We start from the raw sequence: 16,764 nt of genomic DNA, 5'->3' as shown, positions 1-16,764 counted from the left end.
GAATTGGTGCTCTAACCCTAACTATTTTCTGAAAAATTCAATAATTTGTTGAAGATGCAACTTTTTTTATTGAAGTTTAATATTTTTTGTTTGAAAACAAGACCATTTGGTTATAAATCCATCTTTGTAGGTGGAAAGTAAAAAATTTCGTTAAAAATGCATTTATTTTGTTGTTAATTCAACTATTTTGTGAAAAATTTATATTTCCTTTTAGAAAATTAAACTGTTTTGTTGAAAATTCTACTATCTTGAAACAAATGCATATAATTGTTTGAAGATGCAACGCTTTTGGTTGAAATTTAATTTTTTGTTTCATTGAAAACCTGACCATTTGGATTGAAAATTCATCTTTTTTAATTAAAATGCTGGACAGGAACAATATTTTCTACGAATCAACTTCAAATTGTATTATAAAAAATCTTATTCTAATGGCGCGCTGCGCGCGCGGCTCGCCCGTTTGAGCGCGTCTAGGATGCGCGACGGTTGAATCTCGCGCTTCGCTCTCGATGATGGGTTACCTCGTGCTTTGCGTTCGGATATTTATTCTTTGCATTTGGAATGCTTGTAAAAAACGTTATCAAAAAGATCGCTTTTAGATGGCAGTATTTATATGCGTCTTCATATTCTGAATTGTCTACTTAATTAAGTATAGTCAAAGATTAAGTTTCTCAAAGCTCTGTAGGCTTTGAGGTACACATTCTCATCGTGACACTCGCGCTGCGCGCTCGATTTCCGACAGACATTTGTAAACCGGTTTTGTTGAATTTTTTCTCGTAACTTTCGTCGTTTTTCCACACATTGGAATTTTTTATTTTTCATTATTTTTTGTGCAATCAAGATTTGAATTTTCGATTGTTAAAGAAAATACAAAAATTTGTTATGATAATCTTGTAGGGCTTTCAAAAATAAATGTTATTCTTCTCTCGACTTTTTTTCATATCTTGCGTTTTTGGCTTAAAATCTTGATTTTCGGTTGATTTAAAAAAAATTGAAAACGCTATAACTCTGATAATTTTCTTTTGATCGAAAAAAGTAATAAGAATAAATTTTTTGTTCTTTTTAATACTATAAATATCCGTAAAATAAATTTTCAAATTCAGAAAAAAAGTGGTTTCAAAAATTTTCAAAATGCGCTCACTTTTTGAATTTGTATCAAAAATGGCTGTTTCACGAACTCGTCTTTTCTTTTAGAACCTAAAAAAAATTTTGCCAAAGATGGATTTGATTCGTTCATTTTTTCGAGAGTTATCGTGTTTACGGACAGACGGCCGGACGGACAGGCAGGCAGACGGCATCGTAAAAATCTGATTTTCGGATTCAGGGGGTCTCGAAACGTGGAGATCCGCTGAAAAACTGTGATGTCAAATTTCCGACAATTCTAATACTTTCTTAATCATAAATGATGAGAATGTAAAAACATGTATTTATGGAAAATCATAGAAAAAAAGTTTTCAACAAATAATTTGTTGATAAAAATCTTTTTTTGTGTATTGTCTAATATTGGAATATCTTTAACTAATGCTATTTTATGTAACTTAAGCTATTTCAACTATTTTCCTGTTATTGACGAGCACCGAGAATGTCAAATAGAAAAAGGACATTTTTTCGTCATATTTGTTTATTTATTAAAAAAATTGAAAAATCAATTCAAAAATCACTTAGAAATCTTATTAGCTTTTTTTCCAAATTTTTTTTGTCGAAATCGGTGAAGGTTTGTGGGCTGTACGTTATTCTGAACCAAACAAGTCATTTTTCTTTCCAATATGCGTTATTTGGCTTAAAATGTTCATTTTACTGTGTTTTTTGGAATTTTGTAAATGCTATAGCTATGGTAAACTTTTAGAATTTGCACACAATTGGTTGGCTAACGAACTTGATCTTTATTTTAGGATACTAAAATAGTATACCACAGGCCAATCCAATCTGTCAATTCTTTAGAAAGTTATCGTGCTGACAAACTAAAAATCTACATATTCACACACAGAAACACACACAGACACACAACAGACAGACAAATACACAGCAGGCAGACACATTCGTCAAAACCTGTTTTTCGGATTCACGGGGTCTCAAAATGTGGGGATTTTACAAACACGGAGGGGGGAGGGGGGTCAAATTGTACACAAATCTAATACCTTCTCTTGATGAGAATGTAAAAATATAGTAATTTTAATATGGTATTTACAGGAGGATCGTAGTCGTGTCGAAATATTTCGGGAGCACTCAAACCGTAAGCGAGAATCGGTTTGGGGACCATTTTTGAATCTGCTGAACAGACCTGATGGATTTATCATGAACATGACTTCTCGAATAATTGCCAAACTTGCTTGCTGGAGCCACGAGCTAATGGAAAAAACTGACCTTCAATTCTACTTAACGTGGCTCAAGGACCAGTTGAAATCAAACGTAAGTTTGTGTAGCAGCGCTCGTACTACTTTCGAAAGTAATACCCGATCGGTATAAAAAATAATCATTTTCAGATGCCTAGTAGTTCGCAATTTATTGCAATTAGTCTCGCAATTTTTTCAATCACTGGGTTTTTATTCTTCATACAATTAATTCGTTGTTTTGTTTCAGGCGAATAGTTTAATATTTAGTATTTTTGTAGCACAATTATAAGTTCTCTATTTTTTTTAAAGCACTCGCTTTTCTCCGCATGCTTTTGCGCCTGAAATGTGTTTCGCAAACAAATTTTCGATCTGCTCTGAGGAAATTGGAATTTTTCTATTTAACTAGACAATTTAGTACGATGCTTTAGGGGCCCTTCGTAAATTAAGTAAGGATCTAAGAAGAGTAAAAAATTAAGAAGATTAAATTAAAAGACTAGAAAATTTAACAAAAACTCAAATTGAGAGTTTCCGAAATTGAGCAATTTGTAATTTTTAAGCAATTAAATTACATCATTTTAAATTGAAGCTTAGACAAAATAATTTATAATTTAGGCCTGTCAATTTCAGTAATTTAAAAGCTTTATTACCCTAAATTGAAAAATCTCAAATTGCAGTCATAAAACGTCAGCTTTTAGGAAAATGTTGATCAAATGCTGGAAGGATTCAATAATGAATTTCAAATTATTCTAGATATTTGTTATTGAAAATTAAAAAAGTTTGAATCGAAACTGACTATTTTCAATATTATTTTTAAAGAAAAGCCCTTACGTAGTTTATGAAAGGCCCTTTACAAACTAGTAGTGTATGCTAATTTATTTTGGCAGGCACACAACTTAATAATTAATTTGGCTTCCTCTAAATTTAAGTTACCACGAAGGCAGGGATCACAGTCAGTGCTCCATTCCCCTTTTCCCCTCTATTTTTTAAATTCCACTATAATCCTTATATTTGAGAATTTTGTCCATTTCCCCCCTTTTCACTTTGTTTTTAGCTGCGAATAATTTTCTTTTAGACTTATAAAAAAATCGCAGACGATTTAGATAAAAAAAAATATAGAGGAGAGTACTCGAATATGAGATATTCTCGTAATATCAGAAAGCGGGGTATCAGCTAAACTAAGAAACCCACTTTGTTGGTTCTATCACTAACTTGTAGCCCTCGAAGAAAGAGTAATTTCGTGGTATATTCCATTTTTCATTGGGCTTATAAAGATTATAGGCGAACTTTTTGTGAAATCGATGGTGGTCTAGTTCTTGGAAGTGAATTCTTTAAACCCTATTTATTATTCATTAAATATGTATTTAACAGTGAAGTTTGCCTGGACTGATGGAGATTGAATAACTAAGTAGGAAAATATCGATAGTGTTGAAGTTTTTCATTGTACAGGTCAGACATAGTAAGTGCATAATTGCACGGTGTGGTTCTCATAATATGAGATACCTGTGGTTTTTGTAACACTGTGGCTGTTCCATTAAAAATAATACTTTATTTTGCATTTTATTTGCTATTTCCTGGGGTATCTCATATTATGAGAATAATTTGACGAGTTTGGAAAAAGCACTTTTTTAGATTTTTTGTATTTTCAGCATAAAAAAAATTTTAATAAAATTTTTTATTTAAGCTTCTTATGACTAACTAAATTTCCTTTCAAATGACCTATATTACTTTTAAATTCAGTACATAGAATTCCGACAATCACGTCAAACAGAGTTGATATCTCATATTTGAGTGCCCTCCTCTATATAAAAGAAAATCGAATAAATTGAAAATATTATACATGATTTATGTTAGTGCATTTCGCTGGAAATTAGTATTTTTTAAAAAGAATGTTAATATAAAATTAGAATTTTCGAAGAAATATCAATTTTTTCAGTTTTAGTTCTTTTTTTCACCGGAGATTAGAATTAAACAAAAATCATCAAGATTCCCATTTTTCAGTTGTTTGTGTCTTTCTTCAGGAATCATTAGTGTATTTTTTTTTTTTATTTTTAAACTATTAGACTTCAGAGAATTTTTAGAATTTTGCAACAAATTTAGGTTATATTGTGTTTTTTCGGAAATTGAGATTTTTATTAAAGAGTTATTCGATTTAAAGAAAATTCAACATATTTTTACATTTTTAGGTTATGTTGGTGTCCTAAACAGGAAATCGGGTATCTAGAAAATTCATCTCTTAGTTTTACGATTTGACCATTTTTTTCTGTGTTAAACATTAATTTTTTATTTAAAAATTAATTTTTCCATTTTTTATTGAAAATGTATCTTTTTTAGTTGAGAAATTTACAATTTATTTCAAAATTTGTCTTTTTTCTGGTTTATCTCATTTGGTAGAAAGCACCTTTTTTTGGCTGTAATATCAGATATTACATGTATGGTTGATAATTTATATTTGTAGGTTGCAAATTCAACCATTTAGTTAAAAATTCAACCTATTTGTGGAAATTTCGTCTCTTTTGGTTTTAGATTCTACCATTTAGTTGTAAATGTAACTGTTTAATTAGATATGATTTTTTTTTTGCTAAAAATGTTTACAAAAATAATTACATTTCAAAGAAGATTCAAATTTTGTGTACTCATTGTATGTTAAGCTAACGTTGTTCACCGGAAATATTGAAATATATCAAAACGAAGATTAAAAACTTGGAACAATTTAAGTTCATGCTAACATTTGTAATCGTATGTCGATTATTTTAAACAAAACAAAAAAAAAGCATTAGGTTTAAAAGAAGATTTACAATTTGGATCCATTTTTTATTATGCTAGTTTTTTTTTGGCGAAAACTGGTATACGTAATTTTTAAAAAACTTAGGATTTTTAAGATTATCATTATTATTTATATTATTAAACATTAAATTCGGGATTTTTGTGTACAATGTTTGGTTTGGTTGGCGTTTTATACAAGAAATAGGTACTTTTAATCAAACCTTTTTTTTTCAAAGATACAAAATGTTTTGCCAGTTTTAGGTTATGTTCCTGTTTTCAAAAGGTGATTTGCAATTTTCAACCATTTTTTGTTATGTTTGTGTTTTTCATCTAACATTGCTATTGTTAATAAGAAGTATATTTAGAAGAATATTTAAGTTTCTAATTCGAAATCGGTTGATTTAAACCGAATTTTTCGATTTTATAGAATATTTACAATTTGGAATAGTTTATTTTATTTTATGTATGTGCTTTTTATTGCAAATTGTTATTTTTCATTTAAAGATTCATAATATGTTTTAGATGCAAAGTTTTGTAACAATTTTAGGTTATTTTCGAGTTTTGAAAAGAGGATTTACAATCTTAAAAAAATATATTGTTATGGCATCTTAATTTTTTTCGTCTAAAATTGGTATTTTCAATTTAAAAAATCATCAGATTTTAAAGAGTGTTTATGTTTGTCACGGGATGTCGGTTATTTTTTAACCAAAATCCTTCAATCTCAAAGAAGATTTACATTTTAGAATTAATTTTTGTTATTTTATGTTTTATGTGTTTTTAGTCGAAAACATGTCTTCTCAATTAAAAAATTATATGGTTTCTGAGATGTTCTTAATTGTTTAGATAATAATTCAGAGTCGTCAAATGCGGAATCTTTGTGCATTTTTTACTTGTTGTAACAAATTTTTGAACAGTTTTAGGTTATGTTCCTGTTTTCCGTCCGAAATTTCTATTGTTAATCAAAAATCATTATATTTCAAAGTATATTTACAATATTTGAACGACCATAGGGTATGTTAGCATTTTTCACCGGAAATCTGTTATTTTAAATAAAAATAATTTTACTTTAAAAATTATTTTACCCACAGTTTTCAACAACTTCAGGTTATGTAACTGTTTATCGTCAGAAATCAGTAGGTTTTAACGAAAATTCACCGGTTTGATTGTCTATACAAAAATATGATATATTAATAATTCCGAGAGTATAATAACAATTTTTTATCATTTATGAAAAATATTTTCCTTGCTTTTATATGTATGGTTTCTTATTGAAGTTTTGCATTAATTAACTTTTTCTTTTCATTACGCCGGTATTTTCAAAAGAAAAAATCCCTCTATTTTTCATACATTGAACTACTGAACCACTATGATCCCTGCGAAGAAAAAAAGAGCCGAATTGGTTAATAGTCTCAAATTAGTTCTCAGTGAATTTTCTTTTCATTGGCAAAAATGTAGATTTACTTTAGACTGTAGAAATCACATCACTAACGCATTCACGCTCAATAGGTAATGGTGCTTTGTCAGTTTCTCGAATAAAACTTACCTGCCAATTCTGTCAATTAGAGCTAGTTCTCCCTAATATTCAAATATTGTGTAATTCGAGTCTCGTAGATTTCGAAGCATCCTTGGAGTTGCAGAGATAGAACATGGGACATTCACTTATCGATGCAGCATTTCAGCAGTGTTTGACAGTAACGCGTTACTTATTTTTAAACGTAACGACAACGTTAACGCCTTACTTTACGCAATTTTAAAATGATATTTATACTAAATTATATGTCACGATAATCAATCAGAAGACGAAAAAAACACATCTTTTACTAACAAAAATCTAATCCCGTGAAAACTTTGTTTTGAACAAGAAGAAAACTACTGAAAATATTCAAAAATCAGAGAATGTATTATGCTTTCCATTAAGGTATACATTTTTTATCCCAAAAAAAACTGGAAAAATAGCCACGTTCAAAATTTTTACTTTTTGGCGTGCGTTAAAGTACAAAGAAAAAATGAAATAAATTACTTTTTTAACAATTGTTTTCCAATCTTAAAAAGATTTTCGATCATCATCTTCTTAAAATGATAGTTTGAATAAGACATTTTTTCCGTTCTTTTCTGCTTATTGGCAGTCAAAAAAAGGGTACCAAAAATTCATTATTATATTGTCCCTCATACAACAAATTTAAAAAATCCCATTATTGAAATTTTTGTATGGATCGAATAATTTCAAATCAGGTTGTTTCTATAACACGTGAAGTCGCAGAATCTCTGAGCGAAGAAATACGTTATTTGAAAAAAGTTATTGAAAAGATATTATTTTAATTTTGACGTTTATTTTTCAAAAATTATATTTTTTATTTATCTATAGTTTTTGATCTAATTTAGATATTTGAATATTCTTTTTGGATTCTGGTGAGTTTTAACGTCCTCTTTCGCAATTTATCGCAAAAGACTTTTTTGAAATTTAAAATTAAGAAAACTATGCAAAGCTGATTTTCACCAAAAAAAACCTAACACTTGTACTATTTGCCCTTCTTTGAGAGTTTTTTTTTTAAATTCATGTATTTTATTCAAGATTAGTCTTTTGGTTTTGAAATTCATCTCTTTTAATAGAAATCTCCTATTTTTTTGTTTAAATATATATTACATTTTTTTTATTTTGTTGAGGATAATTCGTCTATTTTGCTTTTAAGTTTCACTATTTGGTTTTAAATGTGACTGTTTGAATTAAAATTAATTCTTTTTTACTGAAAATTAATTTATTTTGTTGGAAAATTTAAAGTAAACTCTTTTATAAAACATTCGACTCATTAGCTTGTAAATTAAATTATCTTGTTAAAAACAGAATTGGTTTTATTTGCAATTGATATTTTTTTGTTTTAAAATTCGAATACTTGTTTGAAAATTCATATTTCTAGGTAGAAAATTCAAGTATCTGGTTAAAATTCGAACTAAAAAAAATTATTATTTTCTTGAAAATCCAAGTATTTTGTTAAAAAGTCATCTTTTTGGTCGAAAATTTAAATGCTTCATTGAATAATCGTCTATTTAGATAGGACATACATCCTTGTGGATTGAAAATTAATATTTTTTTGTTGAAATTTCAACACTGTCCTATAAAAATTCAATTGTTTGATTAAAATGCAAAGGTTTTTAGTTAAAGTTTAATCTTTACTGTTTAATAATTTGACCATTTGTTTAAAAATTAATCTTTATAGGTTAAAAAGACAACAATTTGTTTAAAAATTGATCTTTTATTGCCGAAAATTCAACTATTTTGTTGAAAATTTTTCCTAATGAATTGAAAATGTATCTTATTTATACAATTTAATTTTTGGATTCTGGTGAGTTTTAGTTTCTTTTTCACAATCCATCGGAAAATTGGTTTAAAACGTTAAAAATTAACAAAGTGACTATTTCTGTGAATTAAAATTAAGAACAAAAAGACCTGTTTAAAATTATGAATAGTCAATTCTTAGAAAAAATTCTACACTTCTATTATTATTTGAAATTTTGGTGGCAGAACATATAAAAAATATAGCAAAAAATAAAAAAGGTGAGCTTTTCATAAAATCTTTTTCTAATATTTTTAAAATTCGAAGGAAAAAATTCAAAATATTTTCTGCAAAACCCCTCCTTTTTTATTTTGTGCGATATTTTGAAAACAATTTCTGAACTAGATAAAACAATATACAATTTTAAAGAAAAAATGTGTGATTTTTTTAAAAATGGATATCAAGATTCAAATATTAGTAAAATTGCGAAAAAAAATTTGTTTTGAAATTAGAAATATGATGAGTCTCGCCAAATTTTCTCTGGATAAACATCATATTTAGTCCATGATAGATTCTGCGACTTGAATTCTAGAATTTGAATTTTTGATGAACTTTTTGAAGAATTACTTTTATTAAATTAAAAAGAAATCCTATGCGAATCGTATGATTTAGAATTAATAATAGTATAAAATAAAAACAATTTACAGATTATTAATCTGAAATTCTTGATTAAATTACATAAATTAGAACATAATTTTTAAATTTGAAAATAGTTTTAAAATAAAAAACTATCGAAAGCTTTTTGGAATTTAATATGATGGATTAAAAATTTTATAAAAAAAAGTAACGCCAAGCTAATATGTTACTTTTTTCAATACCCGTAATGTTTTAGATTCTTATTATGATACAAATTATCATTCAGTGTCATTAAATTCACAATTTTTGTACAATTTTTGCTTTTGTTGGCGTGTTATACGGGAAATCGGTATTTAAAAAAAAGCATTTGATTTTGAAGAAGATAAACAAATTTTGGACAATCTTAACTTTTATTCGCAATTTTTAAATTTGTTTTTATTATCTAAAATTGCTATTCATTAATAAAAAATCATTAGAGTTCAAAACATATTTACAATATTGAACAATAATAGGCTATGTTAGCGTTATTAAATGCTTCGTTTTTGTACAGTTGTTTTTTGCATTTTAGAATGAAAATCGCTGCTTTGAATTAGAAAAATTATTAGATTTCAAAGAAGACGCAACATTTTAGTACAATTTTAGGTTATATTCGAGTTTTTAAAAGATGATTTACAATCTTAAGCAATTGTTTGTTATATTATGTTTGTATTTTACAGTTTACAGATTATTAATCTGAAATTCTTGATTAAATTCCGTAAAGTAAAACGTAATTGTTAAATTTAAGACAATTTTAAAATAAAAATGTATCTAAAGCTTTTTGGAATTTAATATGATGCATTAAAAATTTGATAAAAGAAAGTAACGCCAAGCTAATACGTTACTTTTTTCAATAATCGTAATAGTAATGCGTTGCAAATTTTAAGGAAGTGACGGTAACGTAAACGTGTTACTTTTGACTGGTAACATGTCAGACACTGCATATCAGTGTTGCTTTTTTGAAAAGGTTGTGGGTTTTATGAAAACATGTTAGTTCGAAAGGTGTGCACGCAGAATGTACATTACGCGAATGGACGACACAACGAGTGGGGTTTTTTAGTTCGATGCCCTTCAGGAGGGAAGCATGCATGCCGAGGTAGCGCAGGACAACACCCCCAGCGAGGCCGGGGAGGCCAATGAGCTACACCAAGTGCTCAACCCGGTTGGTTTTGTAATAACTCCTCACCGTAACCTTTAGAACCGATTCTGCCATAATGCTAAGTATCTTTTCTTGCAGTTCAATTGTTTATTTTGTATGCGCTAACGTCGGATAATACATCAAATAATCAAACTTAATAACCAGAATAAACGAGTAAATTACCGGAAACACGTAATTTCAAAATCAGGGTGTCTACCTGACCTGAAAATCGGTAACAGGCCGAGTATTTTTTACCCCCAGGAAAAAACCCTGAATATTATTCAGTGACTGAATCAATCGTACTAAAAAAGGGTGTTCATTCGACCGGAGAACGGGAATTTTTTGAAACGGGCGAAAACCAGAAAATGGCAGTGCACTTATTATTTGTCCAGGAATTTTACAAATTTTTTAGATGAAAAACGTATTTAATCGTTTAAAATATCAGATGATACAATACACTTAAAATCAGTTCGAATTCAACTTTTTTTTAATATAAAGTTTAAAAGTTAATTTCTTTGATTATGAAATCATTTAGTTTACAATGCGAAATTGTACAATCTTTTAATTTATTATTTTTCCGTGTTGAGTCTTCATTTTTAAGCGTAGGTTTTCAATTTTACCATAATTAGTCACACTTCAGTGAAATCGCATAAGAGTCACAGTGCGTGTAATTCACCCCACCAATGAGTCCTACAAATCTAAAAAAATTGCTAGAGATTGCAGATTGCTAGAGATGATTTTTTAGTTATTGTAGCTTAAAGTAATTGTTAAAATATATTTTTTTTAATCGGTGGAGTTAAGGTAACCAGGGGCTCTACGAGGAGCTTGCAATTATTTAGAATGAATTTGACCCATGTGACTAATTAGGGTTATAGAATTTTAAAATGCACTTTTTAAGAATTTCATTTTTTTTTTTGAAATTTCGTCATTTTGGTTTAAAAGTTCATCATTTCGGTTGACATTTTGACTATTTTTTTGAAAATTTGTTTTTTCTTTGTGTTAATCATCAATTTCTTACCAAAATTTAACTTTTAGAATTTTTCTCTTTTCTTGTTTAGTTGAAAAATTATATTTTAGTTGAACGTTTAACTAAGGTAAATGTCCCAATTTTGACGAATATAAGGATTTTTTTGGCGTACTTTGCTTGTAAAAGTATTTTAAATCTTATAAATTGATAAAAGTTCCTAATACCGCATAGTTTGAAAATTTTTCATCAATACTTTGTCTGCATATCGATACAAACAAACAATTTTTACTAAATAATGAAGAATATTTCATGCTGTTACAATGAACCTATTTGGGCGAATGAATTTTTCCTCTGACCCAGTTTGTGCGAATCAAATGTCCCAATTTTGGCGAGTTACGAGATGTTATATTTCCTGTAGTATCGGGATATCGTGATTGATAAGGACTGACTCCTAATTTAATTATTCATTGGGAATTTCAAAATTTAAACATAAAAATTCTTCAGCATAATAAATCACGTGATTAAAAAAAAAGAATATTTTTATCCTTTGCATTTTTAAATTGACTATCTCGTTGTTGTTGCAATCGTTTCCCGCACATTTTTATCAATTATTTAATACAAATGCATAAAAAACAGGCGTCATAACAGGAGAAAGCTTTCTGAATTTAAATAGTGTGCTGTTTCTCTTTAAAAACCCCTGATTTTTATGTAACCTTGTTGTATGTAAACATTCGCACAAATTCCTCCAATCGTTTTTTTCCGTCCGTATTAAGGCGGAAGGAAATATTCGAATTATTCATTAGCTTTCAGTTATAATGAAGAACACATTTGAAAAACTTATCATTAATACTTGCTTTTCAATAAAACATTCGCGCCACAACAATTTTGGAGCACTGTTAAAACGAAAAACTACGCAGACTGTCAACTCCCGAACTAGCAAGCCGAGAGTAATGTTATGCTCGATCCGCCACAGATGGCAACATGCGTGGCTATATAACGTTTAAAGAACACGAATACGTAATAAAATAACTATAAAACCTGTATCAGAAATATCTGTAATCCATTCTAGAATGTGAATAAACTATTACTAGTGTCATAAACTTTAAGATTACAACGGATTTACCTACAGTATGTGAGCATTCGCACAAACTGGGTCACTCGCCCAAAATGGGACATTTTCCTTATTTGTTTGCAAGTTTATGTATTTTATTCTAAACTCGACTTTTTTGGTTTTGAAATTCATCTTTTGTTAGAAATTACACAATTTTTGCTTTTAAGTTCTACTATTTGATTGTAAATGTAAGTTTTTGATTAAAAATTATTTTTTTGCCTGTAAATTGAATATTTGTTGTGGAAAATTTAACTATTGGATTGAAAACGCAACTGTTTTTTATTTCACCTTTGATTTTTTTGTTTTAAATTCATCTATTTGTTTGAAAATTTATATTTTTAGGTAGAAAAGTTAACAATTTCGATGAAAAGTCAACTATTTTATTGGAAATTAATTTATTTTGTTGAAATTTGAACTGTTTTGTTGAAGTTTTTTTTCCCTAAAATTCCACATTTTTGTTGAAATTTCGTCCTTTTGGTTTGAAAATTCGGACTTTTCGATTGAAATTCATATATTTTTTATGTTCAACAGTCAACTGTCTTCTAAATATTTCAATAATTTGATAAAAAAATGTATCTCTATTTTGTTGAAGTTATCTTTTTTCGTAGAAAATACAACTGTTTTGTTGAAAATCCAACTGTCTTCTAAAAAATACGATTCTTTTGTTGAAGATACAACCGTTTTTGATTGAAATTTAATATTTTTTTTGAAAAATAAACCATTTAGTTGAAAATTTATCTTCATGGGCTCAAAAGTCAGCAATTTCGTTAAAACTTCATCTATTTGGTTGAAAATTTAATTATTGCATAAAAAGCTTATCTATTTTGTCAAACAGTGATCTTTTTTTTTTGGTAGAAAATTCTTTCTTTTGGATTGAAAATTCATCTTTCTTTGTTGAAAATTCAATTGTCTTTAGAAAATATCATTATTTGGTTGCAAATGCAATTTTTTACTCCGAATTTTTGCAAATTTTTAGAAGAAAAAACTATCCAATGATTAGAAATATCACATGATATAATGCAATATGCATGACTTCGATGTAAACTTTATTTTAATATAGTGTTTAATTGATAAATTTTTCAATTATAAAATAATCCAGTTTACAGTATGTAATTCTAAGATTTAAACACTTAAACAATAAAAATTAGAAACGTTTCAATTTCAATATTTTGCATATAAAACATTTTGATTTGATCAAATATAAATATGAGTTAATTAATGATTTGGAAAACTGAAAATTAGTTCGAATTTAAAAAATGGAATAATAATTAATTTTATAAGCCAGTTCTAAATCTGTTTAAAATAAAACAATTGATAGATTTTAACGTTAAAAATTGAACTTTAAAATTTAATTTGTCCAATTTTGATTTCATCCAATCGTCAAATAATTATTTAAATTGTTATATTTTGCATGAAAAATTTTCCATATTAGATTTTTAATTTTTAAGCCTTCATGTTAATTTGAAGAATTTTTTAATTCTTTAAATAATTGAAGATTAGATGCGTTTAAAATAAAAAAAATTTGATCTAAAACATTTTTAGTTGATCAACTGTGAATATGAATTAATTAATATTTTTCAAATTGAATTGTACTTTAAGATTTAAAAAGTGAATAATAATTGATTTTACAAGACGATTTGGAAACAGTTGACAACTTTAGAATTTCCAGCTTTTATCGTTTGGAAAGTCTTATTAGTTAAACAAATGTAACCACCGGGTTGAAACTTTAGAAACTATTTTCATTTTTTGAATAATTTAAAAATAATATATTTATAATTAAAGGTTTTTATTAAATTTCAAATATTATTTCAGTCTAAAATATTGTATTTTAAAACCATTCAATTTGAAATTTTTGAATTAAGAAAAAGAGCAATTATTATTCAAAAATATCTGACTGTTCATTTAAAATCAGTAGTTATAAATTCAATATTTAAAACTAAAAAAAATCGTTGAGCTTACAATTTTAATTGTTTTATTTAAAAAGATTTAATTTGTAAGTCAAATTGTTGAATTTTAATGTATAAATAACATTTGAACAACTATTATTCTTGGAAAAAAGAGTAAGTTGAAGAGATATTTAGAAGTTTTGAAAAAATTCAAAATTAATAAAAAATTTCAAGTGATTTTAAATAATATAAACGAAGTGTCTACGTTTACCGACAAAATCTGGATATTCGTATGAAAATTGCGGTACAAATAGTCTGCGGCCTAATTTAAAATAAAGTATAGATTTTGGCAGATTTCTAAACACAAATTTAGAAGCTTTTTAAGAATTTTAAAATGCTTCATAAATAAGAATAAAAAACATTTCGTAGGAAAATTGAAAATTATTTTTTATGCCGAAAAATTAATTTTAAGGGAATATTTAAAAAGATTTTAACGAAATTTGTTTAATTTGGCATTGCAAAAAAATTGATAAAAAATTAGAATTCTTTTAGAAGATATTTAGAAGTTCTGAAAAAAATAATTTAATTTGAAAAAATGCAAAAGAACATGTACATTTTTCACGATTTTGAAATAGAATTTTGAAGGCCTTTTAAACTATTTAAAATAAAAATATTTTAAATTTTAATTTAAGAAGTGTTCAGTTTACGAAACAAAATTTAATCGTTCCATTTTTTATGTTTTTGGTTTAAAACTGACTAAAATGATATAATTTGGAAAAATTTTATAATGCGTTGATTGATTCTTCAATTTAGAGCATGAAAAATAATAACGTAGATTTATATTTTTATAACTGAACCTGAATCTTTGAACTCTATAATTCATCAAAGTTTAAATTTTATAATTTGTCGGTTTAACTGCATTTAATTTTAAATTGTTCATTTGAAAATTTTTAGTAGCTTCTATTTTATACTTGTGAATTACTGAGCATTTGAATACATTTTCGAATTAAAAAAATTTTAAACTTTAGTTTTAAAAGTTTAAAATTCAAGAATTCCACTTTGAGTACTTTAATTTGCAACTCAAGTTTTTATTACTTCAAATGGAAAAATGTTTGGCTTTAGAGTTCGATTTTCTAAATTTCATTCACTGTGAAAAATGTTTTCAAACCGAAAAAAACAGGGAATTTTTTTCTTTGGTTCAAACGGCCACCCTGAAATTACCATACCGGGAAAATGAAAAACCATCCGTCTGGTAGACACTCTGCATACTTCCAAAAATTGTAAAAATTTAACAACATGATAATTCTGTTTGAATTTCAAAATTTTCGATTTTAAGTAGGCTTGACGCACCATTATTTTTTTAAAGAGCACCATTTTTTCGCAACTCATAAAAACCATAAAGATTGACAAATACGTCATTAAGCGCGACGTTGATGTGATACGCATGTTAGAATTATTTGAAGATTTGCTCGTAGATGCTAAAACACTACTGGATATAGATAATGTTATGTAGATGACACGCCTTGTATGCATGCGTACGGCGTATCTTCTATTGGTCTTTAAAACCACATCGTATTTGTACATTCGTTTCATTTTTCAAAACAAAACAAAAAAAAAAATATATATATATCGATCGAATTTTAAAAATTGTGTTCTTCTTTCTTCCTTTTAATTCAGAACAACGAATACATTCAATCAGTGGCGAGGTGCCTCCAAATGATGCTGCGTATTGACGAGTACCGTTTCGCTTTTGTCTCTGTGGATGGAATTTCTACTTTGTTGGGTGTTCTCAATGGCAGAGTTAATTTCCAAGTACAATACCAACTCATCTTCTGTCTTTGGGTCCTAACCTTCAACCCTCTCTTGGCAGAGAAAATGAACAAGTAAGTTTTGAATAGCAACATTTCATTTATTTATAAGAAACTTATTTTTATATTTTTTTTAAGAAAAAAATTACACTAAATGCACTATTTTCTCAAAGTTTTCCGCTAATCCAAGTAGTTGAAGTTTTTACCTAAAAAGATGAGTTTTCAAAAAAACATGCAATAGTTGATATTTCAAGAAAAAAGATTTTAATTTATAATAAAGCACAGTTGTATTCAACAACAAAAAACGAATATTCAACATAATGTTTAAATCCTCAACTAAAACAGACTAATTATCAACTTAGCAGTTGAATTTTCAACCAAGAAGATTAATTTCCAACTAAGAGTTCTATTTTGTATCAAGTGTTTGAATTTTCTACCTGAGAATATGCATTTTCAACAAAAAAGTTCATTTTTGACTGATCAGTTGTATTTGTAACAAAATATCTAAATTTTCAGTTAAAAAATTAATTGTCAAACAAAGAAAAACGAATTTTCAACTAAAATGATGAATCTTTAACGAAAAACAAAGAAGTTTTAAGAAGTAAGTTTAACTTTCAATCAAGTGTTTAAATTGTCAACCTAATAAAAAAGATTAATTTTCAACAAAAAGTGGAATAGTTGGTATTTTAACCAAGAAAATATTTTAATTTTATATAAAAAATATTTTAATTGAAAAAAGCTGGAATTTGCAATAAAATAATCGGATGCTCAACGAACACAAACTAATTTTCAACCATACAGTTGCATTTTCAAAAAA

General features: G+C 27.2%; 1 protein-coding gene across 1 annotated transcript in view; it reads left to right on the top strand.

Annotated features, from left to right (window-relative positions):
- Window positions 1–16,764, top strand: part of LOC117180539 (V-type proton ATPase subunit H) — an 87,169-nt gene that overhangs the window by 19,950 nt on the left and 50,455 nt on the right. Inside the window, exons 4-5 of the mRNA XM_033373036.1 lie at window positions 2,188–2,406; window positions 15,817–16,022. Coding sequence (XP_033228927.1) covers window positions 2,188–2,406; window positions 15,817–16,022 — 425 coding nt within the window. The remainder of the gene's footprint in view (window positions 1–2,187; window positions 2,407–15,816; window positions 16,023–16,764) is intronic.

The sequence above is a fragment of the Belonocnema kinseyi genome, chromosome 9 (assembly GCF_010883055.1).
Source record: "Belonocnema kinseyi isolate 2016_QV_RU_SX_M_011 chromosome 9, B_treatae_v1, whole genome shotgun sequence".
NCBI lineage: Eukaryota > Metazoa > Arthropoda > Insecta > Hymenoptera > Cynipidae > Belonocnema > Belonocnema kinseyi.
The sequence above is the reverse complement of the archived record's forward strand: the minus strand, read 5'-3'. Positions and strand labels throughout refer to the sequence as shown.